The sequence below is a fragment of the Macaca fascicularis genome, chromosome 9 (genome assembly GCF_037993035.2).
Source record: "Macaca fascicularis isolate 582-1 chromosome 9, T2T-MFA8v1.1".
Classification (NCBI taxonomy): domain Eukaryota; kingdom Metazoa; phylum Chordata; class Mammalia; order Primates; family Cercopithecidae; genus Macaca; species Macaca fascicularis.
The window spans coordinates 37,871,347-37,892,036 of NC_088383.1; the positions used below are offsets into that span (position 1 = coordinate 37,871,347).

Here is a 20,690-nt window from a genome sequence, read left to right on the forward strand (position 1 = left end):
GTTCCCCTTCCCGAGTTCAACTGATCTCATTGTTCAGTTCCCACCTATGAGTGAGAACATGCGGTGTTTGGTTTTCTGTTCTTGCGATAGTTTGCTGAGAATGATGGTTTCCAGATGCACCCATGTCCCTACAAAGGACACAAACTCATCCTGTTTTATGGCTGCATAGTATTCCATGGTGTGTATGTGCCACATTTTCTTAATCCAGCCTGTCACTGATGGACATTTGGGTTGATTCCAAGTCTTTGCTATTGTGAATAGTGCCGCAATAAACATACGTGTGCATGTGTCTTTATAGCAGCATGATTTATAATCCTTTGGGTATATACCCAGTAATGGGATGGCTGGGTCATATGGTACTTCTAGTTCTAGATCCTTGAGGAATCGCCATACTGTTTTCCATAATGGTTGAACTAGTTTACAATCCCACCAATAGTGTAAAAGTGTTCCTATTTCTCCACATCCTCTCCAGCACCTGCTGTTTCCTGACTTTTTAATGATTGCCATTCTAACTGGTGTGAGATGGTATCTCACTGTGGTTTTGATTTGCATTTCTCTGATGGCCAGTGATGATGAGCATTTTCTCATGTGTCTGTTGGCTGTATGAGTGTCTTCTTTTGAGAAATGTCTGTTCATATCCTTTGCCCACTTTTTGATGGGGTTGTTTGTTTTTTTCTTGTAAATTTGTTTGAGTTCTTTGTAGGTTCTGGATATTAGTGCTTTGTCAGGTGAGTATATTGCAAAAACTTTCTCCCATTCTGTAGGATGCCTGTTCACTCTGATGGTAGTTTCTTTTGCTGTGCAGAAGCTCTTTAATTTAATGAGATCCTATTTGTCAATTTTGGCTTTTGCTGCCGTTGCTTTTGGTGTTTTAGACATGAAGTCCTTGCCCATGCCTATGTCCTGAATGGTATTACCTAGATTTTCTTCTAGAGTTTTTATGGTATTAGGTCTAACATTTAAGTCTCTAATCCATCTTGAATTAATTTTCGTATAAGGAGTAAGGAAAGGATCCAGTTTCAGCTTTCTACTTATGGCTAGCCAATTTTCCCAGCACCATTTATTAAATAGGGAATCCTTTCCCCATTTCTGTTTTTTCCCAGGTTTGTCAAATATCAGATGGCTGTAGATGTGTGGTATTATTTCTGAGGACTCTGTTCTGTTCCATTGGTCTATATCTCTGTTTTGGTACCAGTACCATGCTGTTTTGGTTACTGTAGCCTTGCAGTATAGTTTGAAGTCAGGTAGCGTGATGCCTCCAGCTTTGTTCTTTTGACTTCGGATTGTCTTGGCAATACGGGCTCTTTTTTGGTTCCATATGAAGTTTAAAGTAGTTTTTTCCAATTCTGTGAAGAAACTCATTGGTAACTTCATGGGGATGGCATTGAATCTATAGATAACCTTGGACAGTATGGCCATTTTCACGATATTGATTCTTCCTATCCATGAGCATGGTATGTTCTTCCATTTGTTTGGGTCCTCTTTTATTTCACTGAGCAGTGGTTTGTAGTTCTCCTTGAAGAGGTCCTTTACAAGGAATCCCTTGTAAGTGGGATTCCTAGGTATTTTATTCTCTTTGAAGCAATTGTGAATGGAAGTTCATTCATGATTTGGCTGTCTGTTACTGGTATATAAGAATGCTTGTGATTTTTGCACATTAATTTTGTATCCTGAGACTTTGCTGAAGTTGCTTATCAGTTTAAGGAGATTTTGGGCTGAGACAATGGGGTTTTCTAAATATAGAATCATGTCATCTTCAAACAGGGACAATTTGACTTCTTCTTTTCCTAACTGAATACCCTTGATTTCTTTCTCTTGCCTGATTGCCCTAGCCAGAACTTCCAACACTATGTTGAATAGGAGTGGTGAGAGAAGGCATCCCTGTCTTGTGCCAGTTTTCAAAGGGAATTTTTCCAGTTTTTGCCCATTCAGTATGATATTGGCTGTGGGTTTGTCATAAATAGCTCTTATTATTTTGAGATACGTTCCATCAATTCCGAATTTATTGAGCGTTTTTAGCATGAAGGGCTGTTGAATTTTGTCAAAGGCCTTTTCTGCATCTATTGAGACAATCATGTGGTTTTTGTCTTTGGTTCTGTTTATATGCTGGATTACGTTTATTGATTTGCGTATGTTGAACCAGCCTTGCATTGCAGGGATGAAGCCCACTTGATCGTGGTGGATAAGCTTTTTGATGTGCAGCTGCATCCGGTTTGCCAGTATTTTATTGAGGATTTTTGCATCAATGTTCATCAGGGATATTGGTCTAAAATTCTCTTTTTTTGTTGTGTTTCTGCCAGGCTTTGGTATCAGGATGATGTTGGCCTCATAAAATGAGTTAGGGTGGATTCCCTCTTTTTCTAATGATTGGAATAGTTTCAGAAGGAATGGTACCAGGTCCTCCTTGTACCTCTGATAGAATTCAGCTGTGAATCCATCTGGTCCTGGACTTTTTTTGGTTGGTAGACTATTAATTATTGCCTCAATTTTAGAGCCTGCTATTGGTCTCTTCAGGGATTCAGCTTCTTCCTGATTTAGTCTTGGAAGAGTGTAAGTGTCCAGGAAATTATCCATTTCTTCTAGATTTTCCAGTTTATTTGCATAGAGGTGTTTATAGTATTCTGTGATGGTAGTTTGTATTTCTGTGGGGTCAGTGGTGATATCCCCTTTATCATATTTTATTGCATCTATTTGATTCTGCTCTCTTTTCTTCTTTATTAGTCTTGCTAGTGGTCTATCAATTTTGTTGATCTTTTCAAAAAACCAACTCCTGGATTCATTGATTTTTTGGAGGGTTTTTTGTGTCTCTATCTCCTTCAGTTCTGCTCTAATCTTAGTTATTTCTTGCCTCCTGCTAGCTTTTGAATGTGTTTGCTCTTGCCTCTCTAGTTCTTTTAATTGTGATGTTAGAGTGTCAATTTTAGATCTTTCCAGCTTTCTCTTGTGGGCATTTAGTGCTATAAATTTCCCTCTACACACTGCTTTAAATGTGTCCCAGAGATTCTGGTATGTTGTGTCTTTATTCTCATTGGTTTCAAATAACATCTTTATTTCTGCCTTCATTTCGTTATGTACCCAGTAGTCTTCAGGAGCAGGTTGTTCAGTTTCCATGTAGTTGAGTGGTTTTGATTGAGTTTCTTAGTCCTGAGTTGTGGTTTGATTGCACTGTGGTCTGAGAGACAGTTTGTTATAATTTCTGTTCTTGTACATTTGATGAGGAGTGCTTTACTTCCAGTTATGTGATCTATTTTGGAATAAGTGTGATATGGTGCTGAGAAGAATGTATATTCTGTTGATTTGGGGTGGAGAGTTCTGTAGATGTGTATTAGGTCTGTTTCCTGCAGAGATGAGTTCAATTCCTGGATATCCTTGTTAACTTTCTGTCTCATTGATCTGTCTAATGTTGACAGTGGGTTGTTGAAGTCTCCCTTATTATTGTACGGGAGTCTAAGTCTCTTTGTAAGTCTCTAAGGACTTGCTTTATGAATCTGGGTGTTCCTGTATTGGGTGCATATATATTTAGGAGAGTTAGCTCTTCCTGTTGAATTGATCCCTTTACCATTATGTAATGGCCTTCTTTGTCTCTTTTGATCTTTGATGGTTTAAAGTCTGTTTTATCAGAGACTAGTATTGCAACCCCTGCTTTTTTTTTGTTCTCCATTTGCTTGGTAGATCTTCCTCCATCTCTTTATTTTGAGCCTATGTATGTCTCTGCCTGTGAGATGGGTCTCCTGAATACAGCAAACTGATGGGTCTTGCCTCTTTATCCAGTTTGCCAGTCTGTGTCTTTTAATTGGAGTATTTAGTCCATTTACATTTAAGGTTAATATTCTTATGTGTGAACTTGATCCTGCCATTATGATATTAACTGGTTATTTTGCTCGTTAGTTGATGCACTTTCTTCCTAGCCTCGATGGTCTTTACATTTTGGCATGTTTTTGCAATGGCTGGTACCGGTTGTTCCTTTCCATGTTTAGTGCTTCCTTCAGGGTCTCTTGTAAGGCAGGTCTGGTGGTGACAAAATCTCTAAGCATTTGCTTATCTGTAAAGGATTTTATTTCTCCTTCACTTATGAAACTTAGTTTGGCTGGATATGAAATTCTTGGTTTAAAATTCTTTTCTTAAGAATGTTGAATATTGGCCCCCACTGTCTTCTGGCTTGTAGAGTTTCTGCCAAGAGATCTGCTGTAAGTCTGATGGGCTTCCCTTTGTGGGTAACCCGACCTTTCTCTCTGGCTGCCCTTAAGATTTTTTCCTTCATTTCAACTTTGGTGAATCTGGCAATTATGTGTCTTGGAGTTGCTCTTCTCGAGGAGTATCTTTGTGGCGTTCTCTGTATTTTCTGAATTTGAATGTTGGCCTGCCCTACTAGGTTGGGGAAGTTCTCCTGGATGATATCCTGAAGAGTGTTTTCCAACTTGGTTCCATTTTCCTCCTCACTTTCAGGCACCCCAATCAGACGTAGATTTGGTCTTTTTACATAATCCCATACTTCTTGCAGGCTTTGTTCATTTCTTTTTCTTCTTTTTTCTTTAGATTTCTCTTCTCATTTCATTTCATTCATTTGATCCTCAATTGCTGATACTCTTTCTTCCAGTTGATCGAGTCGGTTACTGAAGCTTGTGCATTTGTCACGTATTTCTCGTGTCATGGTTTTCATCTCTGTCAGTTCGTTTATGGCCTTCTCTGCATTAATTATTCTAGTTATCAATTCTTCCACTCTTTTTTCAAGATTTTTAGTTTCTTTGCACTGGGTACGTAATTCCTCCTTTAGCTCTGAGAAGTTTGATGGACTGGAGCCTTCTTCTCTCATCTCATCAAAGTCATTCTCCATCCAGCTTTGATCCATTGCTGGCGATGAGCTGCATTCCTTTGCAGGGGGAGATGTGCTCTTATTTTTTGAATTTCCAGCTTTTCTGCCCTGCTTTTTCCCCATCTTTGTGGTTTCATCTGCCTCTGGTCTTTGATGATGGTGACGTACTGATGGGGTTTTGTTGTGCGTGTCCTTCCTGTTTCTTAGTTTTCCTTCTAACAGTCAGGACTCTCAGCTGTAGGTCTGTTGGAGATTGCTTGAGGTCCACTCCAGACCCTGTTTGCCTGGGTATCAGCAGCAGAGTCTTCAGAAGATAGAATATTGCTGAACAGCGAGTGTACCTGTCTGATTCTTGCTTTGGAAGCTTCCTCTCAGGGGTGTACTCCACCCTGTGAGGTGTCGGGTGTTGGTCTACCCCTGGTGGGCATGTCTCCCAGTTAGACTACTCAGGGGTCAGGGACCCATTTGAGCAGGCAATCTGTCCATTCTCAGATCTCAACCTCCATGTTGGGAGATCCACTGCTCTCTTCAAAGGTGTCAGACAGAGTCGTTTGGGTCTGCAGAGGTTTCTGCTGCTTTTGTTGTTGTTGTTTAGCTGTGTCCTGTCCCCAGAGGTGGAGTCTACAGAGACAGGTAGGCTTCTTTGAGCTGCTGTGAACTCCACCCAGTTCGAGCTTCCCAGCAGCTTTGTTTACCTACTTAAGCCTCAGCAATGGTGGATGCCCCTCCCCCAGCCTGGCTGCTGCCTTGTAGTTAGATTGCAGACTGCTGTGCTAGCAATGAGGGAGGCTCCGTGGGTTTGGGACCTCTCGACCAGGAGTGGGATATAGTCTCCTGGTGTGCCCGTTTTCTAAGACCCTTGGTAAAGCGCAGTATTGGGGTGGGAGTTACCCGATTTTCCAGGTGTTGTGTGTCTCAGTTCCCCTGGCTAGGAAAATGGATTCCCTTTCCCCTTGCGCTTCCCACGTGAGGCGATGCCTTGCCCTGCTTCAGCTCTCGCTGGTCGGGCTGCAGCAGCTGACTAGCACCGATTGTCTGGCAGTCCCTAGTAAGATGAACCCAGTACCTCAGTTGAAAATGCAGAAATCACCTGTCTTCTGTGTCGCTGGCACTGGGAGCTAGAGACTGGAGCTCTTCCAATTCAGCCATCTTGCTCTGCCCCCCCACTTTTTACTTTTAAATATATCTCTTACAGTGGAGATATTTTATATTATTTCCAGGAAGCCTTATTAACTTTAGTCTTCATAATTATTAAACCTTGCACATATATTTGTATGTTTCTAAAACTCAGGAATCCTGTTGACTTGAAGTTTTTAGTTTATTTCTTCACCTGTGAATACTGAATCCTGCTTGACAATCATAGATATATATATATAAACTATTAAATCTTCAACTCGAATAATTATTGCTTAATTTTCTTTATGTGAGATCTTTCCTCCAATTTTAAACTGTCATCCTATATGGTGTAAATAGGCAATTCGAGTTAGTATTATATTTTTTACAGGAACATAAGAAAAGCATGTGAATTTTAAAGCAGGGTTTCACATTTCTATCTCACTTTATAGTAGTACTTAAAAATGCCTCATAATTCTATAGGTAAGCATTTCTCTTGCACAATTAAATATTTCAAGGTTTTTATAAAAGTGGTTTTACAGAATCTTGTTGTTGTAGATTTAAATGTTTTCATTCAATTCAAAGATGCCTATTGCAATAATATTTCAGAAATATTTTCCTATATCAATAAAATTATATTCTTGGAACAAATTTGGAAATACATAACTTAGAAACTTAATCCCACGTTTTTCTCTCTCCTTTAATTTCATTTTCAAAATTTCAACAGTCTGCATAGATTTGTGTTGCTTAATTATACCCATTTAGTCTATCTTATAAATATTTATTTTCTTATCACTATGTAATTTTCCTCATGTAGGTCATCTACTCATACTCCAAATGTATTTATCCAGATCTTTCTTCCAAGCCCCTTAGATGCCTCAAATCTTAGAGGTCTCAAACTGAAAGCATCTTTTTTTTATTCTTCTCCTGCCTCTTTTCTGACTCTTTGTAATCTACTCAGTCATCTGGTTTCCCCATCCTAGTAAATAACATCTAGGAAGTAGCCATGAACTGCTCAAACACTTCAACCTGCATTTCAACTGTCCCCCACATCCTGCACTTCAACCCTCCTCCAGTTCACCAAGCCAGTCACACACCAAAATTTGTATTATCTACCTTCTTATAATTTTCCATATCTTATTACCGTAATTAACCATCTACCTATAATTTTGAAGTACTCCTTTCTAGTTTTGCCCCATCTCCCCATGTTCATCTATCTTTACATCACTGGAAGGGTCACCTTTCTAAAATATATTTGTAATGATATAACTCATCTGCATATTGAGCGGATACCCATTACCTGAAGGGTTAAGTTCACATTCTAGTGTGACACATATCTTACTTGGTTTGGTCCCATTTTTTGTCTCTTCAACTCATTTGCTCTGACTCTGTTCCAGTTTTACCACATCACTTTGGCATCCCTCAGTTGCCACGTTGTTTCATGCCTTATTATTTTGCACATGCTGTTGTACCTAGAGTCTTTGTATCCTGACTCTGCACTTTGCCTGTCCTTCCAAATATGGCCCCATTATGGCGGCATTTTCTCTGCTTTTCAGGTAAAACTCATTGTTCTCTCCTTTGTACTCTTATGCATTTTATTGACTTAAATTGTAGAACTGGTGAATTATACTTCTCTGTTCTTTTTTTGTTTTCACATATCTCTACCATTTCTTGAATATAGGCCAGAACCTGTCTTCCATGTATATTTTCTGCTTCTCCCAGGATAATGCCTATGATTTGATAGATACAGTGTATGTTTTTTCTTGTTGTTCTCTTTTGTCTTACTGATAAATTGTGTGAGTGAATAAACACATTTTTTTCCTGAAGTTTTTTTTTGTTGTTGTTGCTTTTGTTTATTGTTTGTAATAGGAGGAAGCAACAAAGACAGTAACTGGACAACGAGAAAATGATATTGGCATTATTGAACAAGCTCCACAAGATCAAACAAGTAATGACAATTTTATTTTTATACCAAAATAATAGAAGTGGTACATTAGTGAATATCTCTGAAAATCTTTCTATGCTTAAGTGCTATTATTTACAAAACAATTTTATATACCGAAATACAATGGCTATTTAAAAATTATTTTCTGATATCTTTCTTCATGCTATCAATTTTTTTACTGAACCTGCTTCAATTCTGAAATTCTATTTTTGCTGTTAGTTTTGTTTTTGAAATACTCATAAATGGCAATATATTTGTATATGGTATTACAATTTACAGTAATAAATGTTCTCATATATGTGTCTGTGAATAACATTTTGTAGATAAGATACCCACATCAGAATCAAGACAAAAAGAAGATACAGAATCTTCAGATTCTGAGGTATGTGTATTGTTGTTGTTGTTGCTATTTTAAAACTTAAGTAATGAGTAATCTTAAAACATAAAAAGATGATTTGACTTTATACTCTCACCTCTGCATGTGTCCGTAAGGTGGGTGATCATGAGGTCAGGAGATTGAGACCATCCTGGCTAACATGGTGAAACTGTCTCTACTAAAAACATAAAAAAATTAGCCGGGTTTGGTGGTGCGTGCCTGTAGTCTCAGCTACTCGGGAGGCTGAGGCAGGAGAATGGTGTGAACTCAGGAGGTGGAGCTTGAAGTGAGCCAAGATCGCGCCACTGCACTCCAGCCTGGGTGACAGAGTGAGAATCCATCTCAAAGAAAAGCAAAAAAAAAAAAAAAAAAGAGAGAGAAAGCATTTATTTTCTGACATTTATCAGAACATACTTTATAATCATGTGCCAAGTAGATAATAGCTGCATAGTGCAATTCTGCTAATTTGCAGGATTAATTTTGAAGCCAATGTAGAATAGTGCAAAAGAAAATAAGACTTAGAAGGCACTAGGAATCTATTTGAGTTCTGAAGTTGAGTTTGTCTAAAAACTAAATAATTTCTCTGTGTTCATTTATGGGCAAATACATAATTCTGTGTATATCTAGATATACAAAGGCTCTAATTGGATTCAGAGAGAAAGAGTTTAAAGTGTAGTCTTAGCTTGCTCAACTTGGAACTTAAAACGATAATGCCTGGGACTTGAAAGACTCCATCTCAAAAACAAAACAAAACAAAACAAAAAAAACCAAAAACAACAACAAAAAAAACACTTATAAGTCATTATAAATTTTTCTTAAAAACAAAACAGAGAATGTTTGGTTAGAGAAAATTGAAGAACTTTATAATTAGCACGGGTATGGGAGTGGCAGTGGAATTCTATGGTCAGAGTAGATCTGTCTGAGACTGCCATTTAATCTCCATCTCAAAGATGAAGACTAGGCCATATGAAAGTTTAGGAGCAAAACATTCCGAACAGAGAGAACAGTGGAACATATTTGTTCATCATTTTGTTCTTAACAACCTAGAACGACTAGGAAGTAGAAAGTGGGGTAACCACCACCATCATCATCATCCTCATTATTCTAAGGTGAAGAAAAATCTGCAAATACGTGTCTGGCACATGTTAGATGTTTCATGAATACATGCTTTTATTTTTCTCTTTTTATGAAGGCTTGCTCTACTTTTTTGAAGTTATGTCTTAAGAATGAATTGCACACTTTAATGATTGTTTGCTTTCATTTAAAAATAACAAAAATATGTTTTCCTTATGAATCTTTTATTCACGCAGTTCTTTATCAGCAAAAACTTGTAAAATTTATTCTTATTATCTTAAGTCTTTGTTTTCCTAAGTGAAACAGCTTTTACAGAATTCTATTCCTACTCTGCATGACATACTCTGAAAATTCTCTTCATGCCGTGCATAATTTTTAACAAAAAAATCTGTAATTATGCATATGTCAAATGTGTAATTGTGTTGTATTTTGTTTGAAATGCCCTGTTATTTTTTGCAAGGACTACAGTGTAAGGCAGATACTTTGAATTTAATTCCTTTTGAAATATGCACACGATTGAATTTTTTTGGGAATATGATTTATTTTCTTTGCTCAGTAACCCAGTCAGTAGTCACATGAAGATAAAAGATAAGCATGATATACAGAGCGCATTTGAGGTTTTCTCTTGAATGTTTTGGTTTTCAATATGTGAACAGCCTTAAATCTAATTACCTTTAGAGTAAAAAATTTTGTTTTAAAAAAGATTTTAAATGAAAAATATGATGCTTGTTATTATTATTTTTAAATTGAAATTATTTATTGAGGCAGGCTATGGTGTCTCACACCTGTAATCCCAGTATTTTGGTAGGGCAAGGTGGGTGGATCACTTAAAGTCAGGTGTTTGAGACCAGCCTAGCCAACATGGTGAAATCCTGTCTCTATTAAAAATACAAAAATTTAGCCAGGTGTGGTGGCTAATGCCTGTCATCCCAGCTATTCGTGACGGTGAGGCAGAAGAATCACTTGGTCTTGGGAGCCGGAAGTTGCAGTGAGCCTAGATCATACCACTGGGCAACCCTGTGAGGCTTTGTCTCAGAAAAAACAAAACAAAAAAAATAGTAAAAAAAAGAAATTATTTATTAATATTATCTTTAACAGATTATCTCTGTGAGTGACACACAGAATTATGTGTGTTTAACTGAGGCTACATATCAAAAAGAAATAAAGACAATAAATGGCAAAATAGAAGGTAAGAACCATTTTTTATTTAAAACATCATTTGACCAATTATTTGTCTAAAAGCATGAGGACTGATATACTCTGACAGCCAAAGAAAATTATTTTTTAAATGCGTAGCATGGAAGGACAAAAGGAGTGAAAGTTACATGTCTTCTCAGATGTTAGCAACAGATTATATTGAGAGTGCCAAAAAAAGAGCTGAATTATTAGTTTAAATTCAATATACCTGAAGAAAGGAGTAAAAGAGGGAATGAAGACCAAGGAAGACAGGGAGTACATGAGGGAACAAGAAGCAGGTTTATATAATGGAGAATGGTAAAATAAAATAATTCTTTAGAGAAAGATAGAGCATGATTAGAAAGCTGGGAAGAATAAAAAGTGACCTTCCATTACCAAAAGTTGCCAGGGAATTACAGCAAACATGTTGTCACTCCTGTCTTTCTCACTGGTGGGAAGGCATTAGGGATGGAAGCAACTGACCATAGAAAGTTGTGTTTTATCTGCAATAGGTGAATATAAGCATATTGGCACAGCCATGTGTGTATATAATTTGTCATATACACTCAGTATAGACCAGAAGTTTTCACACTTTATAAAATCAGCTGAATACCTTTTTAACAGTGCACATTGTGATTCAGCAGACTTGGGATTCTGGCATTTTAAATAAGTTCTCAGGTGATGCCGTTGCTGGTGGTCCTTGGACCTCACTCTTAAGTAGCAAGAGAATAGCCTTTCCTTTGGAAAAATCTGGAAGAAGGGCAATTGGATAGAAGATCAAGACATAACAGGGTCAAGGAAAAGCATTATATTGCTTTTATTTCTGCATCTGTTTCTGGTCAGAGGGGAAAAAGAGGTAAAGAAATAATAATTACAGGTGTCAGATACTATTCCTAATCAAAGAGAAAGAAAGTGTTGGGAAAATTGATTTTAAAAGATGTTGAATGGGAAAAATGAAGACCACAGATGTGGACATTATTTTGGCTAAGGAAGAGGGATTGTGAGGCAGGAAATGGGGCAAGAAAGAAGATAGCCAGGCAACTTTGGAGTTTCTGAATAGGAAATTTGAGTGAATTCACTTCAGATGCATTTACAATATTTGCACTCCAGATTAGATTTTGGGTACTCCAGAGACTACCGGAAGCGGAGGATTACTAGAATTGGAGTAAACTATGGTGACTTTTTAGTTTTCTCTATTACTATCAGCATAAAAGGTATATATTTTGTTGATATTAGCTATTCAAATGAGAAATATTTGAATCTAAGAGCATTGGCTTTATTTTTAATGAAGCAAATTGTTTTGGTAAAATTGTTGTTCTATAAAAATCCATTAGACACTTAATAAAGCAGACTAATTTTTAGAAACAAAAAAATACTGAATTTACTACCTGAATTCTAAAATTTTTTTAAATAAGTATTTTCCTGATTTAAAAATATAAAATATTATTTGTATGTAATAAGTATGTTGCCATAAATTTTCAAATAAACGTGCCAATATTGAAAGCTCATTACACAAACTTTTAAATGAATTTTGTATATATTTTTTACATGAGTGAATCAAGAAAATTTCTGAGGATAAACTAGAGGATACAGAAATGTAGGCATATGATTACACCACATGGATATGGAAAACAATGAATATTTTATTTAGTATTATCCCCTAAGTAAATATCCAAGCTGATCAATTTGTAACACATTCAGTGATGAGATGTCAGTTCTGCATTCAGCTGAACTCTCATCATAACGGTGTACCGTCTCAATTGTAGGACAAATTAAAGAACATGATGAATGTAATGATATAAATTATTCTAATGTATTTCGTTAAACATATGGTGTAGGATTCTATGTTCAGCTTTGACATTTATTTTTTCAGGGTCATGATTTGCTCCTCTGATCAAAGATCATTTATGCTTTCATCACTCAGCATATACATATTAATATCAACACATTTTGCATGCAAAACACATTCTCACTTTTGAAATCTTAAGTGCATGTTTGATGAACCGTAGATTCCTAGTTTCTTCAGTGTATTTCTGTCATGTGAGTGTCCTAAAGAAACAAACAAAAGAAAATCTCCTAAACCTAAAGGAATCATTCTCAAAGCTGAGCAAGAGGACTCAGTTAGATACTATCACTGGGTTCATTTGTGGTTGGTTTTGTTATATTTACCTATGACTGATAACAAATCTCTTTTGCTTTAGAGTCTACTGAAAAGCCTTCTGACTTTGAGGTATTGAGTTTTATAATTTTATCTTGAATTATTTATTAACTATGTATTTTGTGAAGTATACATTCGTTATTAATCATTTTTCTTCTAAACCCATTTAGCCTGCTGTTGAAATGCAAAACTCTGTTCCAAATAAAGCTTTAGAAAGGAGGAATAAACAAACATTCAGAGCAGGTAATTTTACAGTTCAACTATATTAAAATGAATATTTCAATAGTTGACATATTAATAGTCTCATCTCCCCAATGTTTATTTTTCAAATGTTATGGAAATATTTGAGTTAATAATGTCCATAGTGGTATCCACGTTTGAAAAACTGATTATTTACAAGAACATGAATTTTAATTAGTTTTTTAAAAATTAGCTTTAATTTCAGGTGTTTCTATTTTTATGTTCTGATACTGTAATGTTTTGTATTGGGAATGTCTGTATGACTTAAAGATTCAAGAAGATGAATTTTTAAACTCTAATAATTTTCCTGTTCAAAACTTGATTCAAATTCTACCCTTTACTGCAGAGAAAGCTTCACTTTTTGACATGCCAATTGTGTTTTAACATTGGTTACCTCATGTGGATGTAGTCATCTGAAGCATCCTAAGGAAATCAGTTATTCTGATTTAGCTTACTCTGTGCGTGTGTATGTGTGTGTGTGTGTGGTGTGCATGTTTGTGCCTGTGTGCATGTGTATGTGTGTTTGTGTGTGGTACCCCTAGTTTTTAAAAATGGGAGAAGTAATCATTTCTTTATAATTATATTTGTAAAACTGTGATTCTGAAGCATTTGGCTTTAGTGTCTTTTCATTGTTTAGAGGTAAACAATTGTCTAAACTAGTTTTTAAAAAATTATTCCTATACATGCTTAAACATTATACAACATATGTACACAGTCATAGATAATACGTAGAATTTTTTAACTTCTAATATGTAAATAATTGTACATTGTGTGTAATTTTCTGTAACATTCTTTATTTGATCAGCATTATATTGTAAGATCCATCCATAATAGACAGAACTAGCTCTGGTTTTGTTTTTATTGCATTCTTTATATAAATTCCGTTATATAACTGCACCACAACTAAAGTTTGTTTACGCAAAAAATAAAAGCAAATGCAAATTTCAGTCTTATTTAAGTTGGTTTTATCTACTGATTTTTGATATATTAGAAATTAAAACTAAAGAATTTCAAGTATAACCATGCACAATCATCTATTTTAATAAAAATGAAAAGTGTGACCTATGAACCATTACAGCTATGCTGTTGTAACACATTATTTCCCTGAAACAGTGCAGTATACACTTCTAAAAATGAGATTGAAAATAGTCGATAACAAAAGTATGATTTGAGTTTTGGATTCTCTACGTGAAATTTGAACTTTAGGGATGCTCATCTCACAACTTAAAAGCACATTTGAAAACCAAATATATAGTTCATGCATGTCAAATTATAAATGTACCCTTAATATTAAAATGATATTTAAAGCTTCAGTTGTGCGTGTTTGCTTTTCTCTTTGAACTATGTTAAATAGTTAATATTTGAAAAACTTGTTTACAAAGAAAACGGAACATTATTTCTGTTTTATGTTTGTTTTCTGTCTTATGGCTCCGTGATTTTCATATTCTATTATATGACTGTACCACAATTAATTAAACGGTTTTATGCTGATAAAATACATAAAAATAAAAACAAATTCAGATTTTGATAAGCCTTTTAAGTTGGCTTTATATTTTATTTTTAATATATTAAAAATTAAAAGTATAGTATTTAAGATATAAGCATGCATAATCATATATATTCCGATGGCAATTAGAACTATGAGTTAAAAATTATTAGAGCTATGGTGTTACAACACAGTTTGTCTCTGAAACATTCCAGTATACACTTCTAAATAAACGCAAATGATCATGGTCAACAGCAAAAGTATGATTTGACCTCTTGGATTCCCTGGAGGAAACTTGAACTCCAGGGATATTCTGATCAGAATTTAAGACCAGTTTTAAAAATCAGACTTTTAGTTCATGAATGTCAAATAATCAGTTGACCCGTAATGATGAAATCATCCTTAAAGTTTTTGTTAGGCATGTTTGCTTTTTTCTTCAACCTGTCTTAAATAGTTCAAATTTGAAAATTTTGTTTATAAAGAAAACTGGATATATATGTGTGTGTGTGTGTGTATTCTGTCTCATGACTCTCAGTACTCCTTGGATCTTGTGTAGATCGTGATTTAATTCTATTAAATGTGGAAACAGTAGTTTACTAATGTGTAGACATTGATTTAATTCTTTTTTAGGGAAAAATTAGGTTACTTAAAGCAATTATTTTTATATAGATTTCTAATATTCTCTAAGGCATCACAAGTTGATTCTGAAGATATTGAATTAAGGAAAGACTGTCTCAAAATAACTAAAGGAGTTTTAAAATTTAATGTATATGCAATAAAAGCTTTTTAAGCTTATTTATTACACATACACAAAATATACTGTCATACATGTTGAAACTTAAAATTGTTAGACATAAAGTTTGTTAACATAAAAAAATTTATATTTCTCAAGAGTCTTATTTATTGATAATTTCATTTGAATAACAGATTGCTGAGTCAATCAAACTAAGTAATGCTAAAAAATAGAAAAAAAGATAACATATAATTAAAGTTATCTCATTAAATTTCAAGCATAGGACATACTGTGTTTCTGGGAAGAAGAACACATTACTGCCTTTTTGAAGAAATAATTTATACAAGTTAGCCAAATTTCTATTTTTTTCTATTCTAATGAATAGAATATTTTAGTTTGCAATTCTGTTAGGTTGACCATAAAAGTTGTGGGAATAATCTGAAAAAAGTATGTACAGGTTGAATAAGAAACACCACAGATTCATGAAAAAAATAGATTTGTATACTCTTTTAAAATATATCATAGTAAATATTCTCATTAATATATCTGTGATTAATATTTTATAGATAATATGTTGACATTAAAATCAGGAAAAGAAACATATGCAGAATCACGTTGGAGTTCTAAGGTATTGTGTAATTTTGTTTCTATTATTATTTAAATATAAATATTGAGTGATGTTGAAACTTGAAAGTAGAGACTTTGACTTTATTGTTTTACCTCTGCATATTGCCCTTCAGTAATTTCTGATATTTTTCAGAAAATACTAAGCAGTTATTATTTGCTAAGTAGATTACTGCTTCATAGTGCAATTTCACGTATTTTCAGGATTAAGTTTAAGAAGGTAGTGTAGTATAGTGTGAAAATACATCTTAGAATTCTAGGAATTTATTTGGGTTCTGAATCTACAGTTGTCTAAAAACTGAAGAATTTCAGTTCAGGGGTCCACCTGTGAGCAAATTTATGATTCTCTGGTATATCTGGATTCAGAGGAAAAAGGTAAAATAGTTTTGTGTATCTTGGAACTTGAAAGGATAATGCCTGGTGCTTGAAAGTATTGCTATATTTGGATTGCACAGTGCAGATCTTAAGGAATATTTTGGGCAAAGGAAAAGCAAGAAAAATAGGAAACCTGAGAAACTACAGTAAAAACAATTTGGTTGAGTAGTGTTTTAAAGAGTGAACATTATTTTCTTTTCTTTTTTTTTTTTTTTGAGACGGAGTCTCACGCTGTTGCCCAGGCTGGAATGCAGTGGCGCGATCTCGGCTCACTGCAAGCTCTGCCTCCCAGGTTCCCGCCATTCTCCTGCCTCAGCCTCCTGAGTAGCTGGGACTACAGGCGCCCGCCACCGCGCCCGGCTAATTTTTTGTATTTTTAGTAGAGACGGGGTTTCACTGTGGTCTCGATCTCCTGACCTTGTGATCCGCCCGCCTCGGCCTCCCAAAGTGCTGGGATTACAGGCTTGAGCCACCGCGCCCGGCCAGAACATTATTTTCACAAATAGAACTATTTGAGTTATTTTGTGGCAGCCATGCTTTCAACCACATAAATATCTGTATTCTGAGATCACAGCTGTGCAAAGAGGTGGAAAGGGCCCCACTAGTTGTTAGAAGTAGCTGCTTTATAGCAGTAACAATCATGAGTAGAAGTCAAAAAACCAGTCACTATTCTGGTTCTGTTACTTACTAGTTATGTAACCTTGGAGAAAATTATTTAATGTATTCAAATGTCAGTGGCCTTGTTCATTGAATTAGTGCTAATATCTACCTCTTAGATATGTTTAATTGAGCAATGTTGTAATAAAAGTGAAAATATTTTGCAAACTGAAAAATGTGTATACAAATGTAAGATAATGATGACAGTGGTATTCAGTGGCTTAATAAATATCAAGGGTACTTTTTCTAAACATGAAGGCAGTATTGTCAGAAAAATAATGGGGGAATACAACAGACATGCGGATTTCTAGTTTAGTGTATGGGTATGTTAAGTATCAGCAGGCTACTAATACTATTTTCTAAACTTGCTAAGAATTTAGCAAATTAGACCTCTCTGATGAGATTTTAAATGCTTTGACTATTAATAATGTGCCTCCTGAATAGCATAGGTGTGCTAAGCAGTGAGACCTGAATACACAGGATGAGGACTTATGTCAAAGTGGTAGGAATAGAAAAGCAAGTTAACAACACTTATAAGTAAATATAAGTGATCTCTATATAAAGACAGATAGTGTTAGGTTAGATAAAATTGAAGAAGTTTACACTTAGAATGGGAATGGGGGTGGCAGTCAAATTCTGTAGTCAGAGATTTCTTTGAGACTGTCAGTCAAGCTCCCATAACAAGCATGAGAGGTAGGATGACATGTATATACCCAAAGGATTATAAATCATGCTGCTATAAAGACACATGAACACGTATGTTTATTGCGGCACTATTCACAATAGCAAAGACTTGGAATCAACCCAAATGTCCATCAGTGACAGACTGGATTAAGAAAATGTGGCACATATACACCATGGAATACTATGCAGCCATATAAAAGGATGAGTTCATGTCCTTTGTAGGGACATGGATGCAGCTGGAAACCATCATTCTCAGCAAACAATTGCAAGAACAGAAAACCAAACACCTCATGTTCTCACTCATAGGTGGGAATTGAACAATCAGATTACTTGGACTCTGGAAGGGGAACATCACACACTGGGGCCTATTATGGGTAGGGGGTAGAGAATGGGGGGAGGGATGGCATTGGGAGTTGTACCTGATGTAAATGACGAGTTGATGGGTGCTGACGAGTTGATGGGTACAGCACACCAACATGGCACAAGTATACATATGTAACAAACCTGCACATTGTGCACATGTACCCTAGAACTTAAAGTATAATTAAAAAAAGAAAAAAAAAAAAAGGAGAAATCTCCAAACAAACAAACAAACAAAAAGAATGTCTAGGTGAAAGACATTTGGAGCAGAAAAAAAGCAGATCACATTTCTTTACAATTTTTCTCTTAACATTCTGGAAAGACTAGGAAGCGGAAAGTGGGGTAAACATTATCATCATCATCTTCATTATTGTAAGGTGTAAAAAAGTTTGCAAATGTGTTCCTGGCACATAATAAATGCTTTATGAATAAATGTTCTTATGTTTTTATGAAGGACTTGCTATAGTTTTCTGAAATTATGTTTTAATTGAGATTGAGTTGCATATTTTATATGATATTGGTTTCTTTTCATTTAAACTTAATAGAATGTTTTTCTTCTTTTAAATTTATTCATGCATTTCTTCTGTTATCAAAAATTTTCTCAAAAATTTTTGATTATTTCAAATTCTTGTCTACCTAAATAAAGAAGCTTTTACAATATTCTATCTCATACTCTGAAGGTTTTCTTTCCTTAAAGTGTCTTATTTTAACCCTAAAAATTTATAATTATGAATATTTTAAATGTTTAATGTTGTCAATGTTATATAGCAAGAAGCAGGTGATTGTCTTTTGTTTTAAATGCCCTCTCTTTTTTCTTGAGGACTACAAAGTAGAGTTAGATATTTTGAATGTAATTTCTTGTTGAAATATGCACACGAGTAAATACTTTTTCTGTGGATATGTTTTTATTTTGGGGTTTTCATGCTTAGTAACTGTTTCAATAGCTAAATGAAAATGAAAATAAGCTTGATTTGGAGAGCATATGTGAAGTCCTTTATATAAATGTTTTGGTTTTCAATAGGTTTCTATTCTTAAACCAAATTGCCTTTAAAGTAGGAAACTGAGTATGTTTTGAAATATGTTAGGAAATCTTGATGTCACTCATTATTATTATTATTATTTTAAAATTGCAATTCATTATTGATAGAACTTCAAACAGAGTGTTTCGGAAAGTACTGCACAGAATTACACGTGTTTACCTGAGGCTACATATCAAGAAGAAGTCAAGAATATAAATGGAAAACTAAAGGGTAAGAATCACTTTTTATTTAGAAGTAATTTGACAGTATGTTTATCTAAAAATTTGAGGACTGTTATACTGTAATAGCCTCAGAACATTACGCACTAAATGCGTAGTATTAAAAAAGCGAATTAAAATGGTAATAAGTTACATATCTTGTCAGGTGTCAGCAACAGAGTATATAGTGAGTGCCGAAAAAGGAACTGAATTATTACTTTACATTCCAGATATTCTAAAACCTGAGGTATCTCAGGAAATAAGAGGAAAGATGTAAAAGAGGGAATAAAGAATGAGGAAGACAGAAAGTACAGGGAGGAAATGAGGGAAAAAGAAGCAGGTGTATACAATGGAGGTTCATAAGATAAAATAACTCTTTAGATAGAGGAAGAGTATGGTTAGAAAGGTGGGAAGAATATATAGTAAGCTTTCAGTACAAAAACTAGTAAAAGAATTACAGCAAAAATGTTCCACCCAAGCTAAAAACCATGGCACAAGAAGTACGTGATACATGCACAAGCTTCAGTAGCTGATTCGATCAAGTGGAAGAAAGGGTATCCGTGATTGAAGATCAAATGAATGAAATGAAGTGAGAAGAGAACTTTAAAGAAAAAAGAGTAAAAAGAAACAAACAAAGCCTCAAGAAATATGGGACTATGTGAAAAGACCAAATCAACGTTTGATTGGTGTACCTGAAATTGACAGGGAGAATGGAACCAAGTTGGAAAACACTCTGCAGGATATTATCGAGGAGAACTTCCCCAACCTAGAAAGACAGGCCAACATTCAAATTCAGGAAATACAGAGAACACCACAAAGATACTCCTCGAGAAGAGCAACCCCAAGACACATAATTGTCAGATCCACCAAGATTGCAAAGAAGGAAAAAATGTTAAAGGTAGCTAGAGAGAAAGGTCGGGTTACCCACAAAGGGAAGCCCATTAGACTAACAGCAGAGCTCTCAGAAGAAACTCTACAAGCCAGAAGAGAGTGGGGGCCAATATTCAACATTCTTAAAGAAAAGAATTTTCAACCCGAAATTTCATATCCAGCTAAAGTAAGCTTCATAAGTGAAGGAGAAATAAAATCCTTTACAAACAAACAAATGCTGAGAGGTTTTGTCACCACCAGTCCTGCCTTACAAGAGCTCCTGAAGGACACACTAAACATGGAAATGAAAAACAGGTACCAGCCACTGCAAAAACATGCCAAATTACAAAGACCCTCGATGCTAGGAAGAAACTGCATCAACTAACAAGCAAAATAACCAGCTAACATCATAATGACAGGATCAAATTCACACATAACAATATTAACCTTAAATGCTCCAATTAAAAGACACAGACTGGCAAATTGATAAAGAGTCAAGACCCATCAGTGTGATGTATTCAGGAGACACATCTCATATGCAGAGATACACATAGGCTCAAAATAAAGGGATGCAGAAAGATCTACCAAGCAAATGGAAAACAAAAAGAAAGCAGGGATTGCAATCCTAGTCTCTGACACAACAGACTTTAAACCAACAAAGATCAAAAGAGACAAAGAAGGCCATTACATAATGGTAAAGGGATCAATTCAACAAGAAGACCTAACTATCCTAAATATATATGCACCCAATACAGGAGCACCCAGATTC

At 35.2% G+C, this 20,690-nt stretch overlaps 1 protein-coding gene across 1 annotated transcript in view; it reads left to right on the forward strand.

Moving 5' to 3' along the window:
• The window catches only part of LOC102138461 (ankyrin repeat domain-containing protein 30B), a 142,708-nt gene that overhangs the window by 89,121 nt on the left and 32,897 nt on the right, over positions 1–20,690 (forward strand). The window contains exons 32-36 of the mRNA XM_065520013.2: positions 7,796–7,874; positions 8,195–8,253; positions 10,420–10,510; positions 12,699–12,727; positions 12,826–12,898. Coding sequence (XP_065376085.1) covers positions 7,796–7,874; positions 8,195–8,253; positions 10,420–10,510; positions 12,699–12,727; positions 12,826–12,898 — 331 coding nt within the window. The remainder of the gene's footprint in view (positions 1–7,795; positions 7,875–8,194; positions 8,254–10,419; positions 10,511–12,698; positions 12,728–12,825; positions 12,899–20,690) is intronic.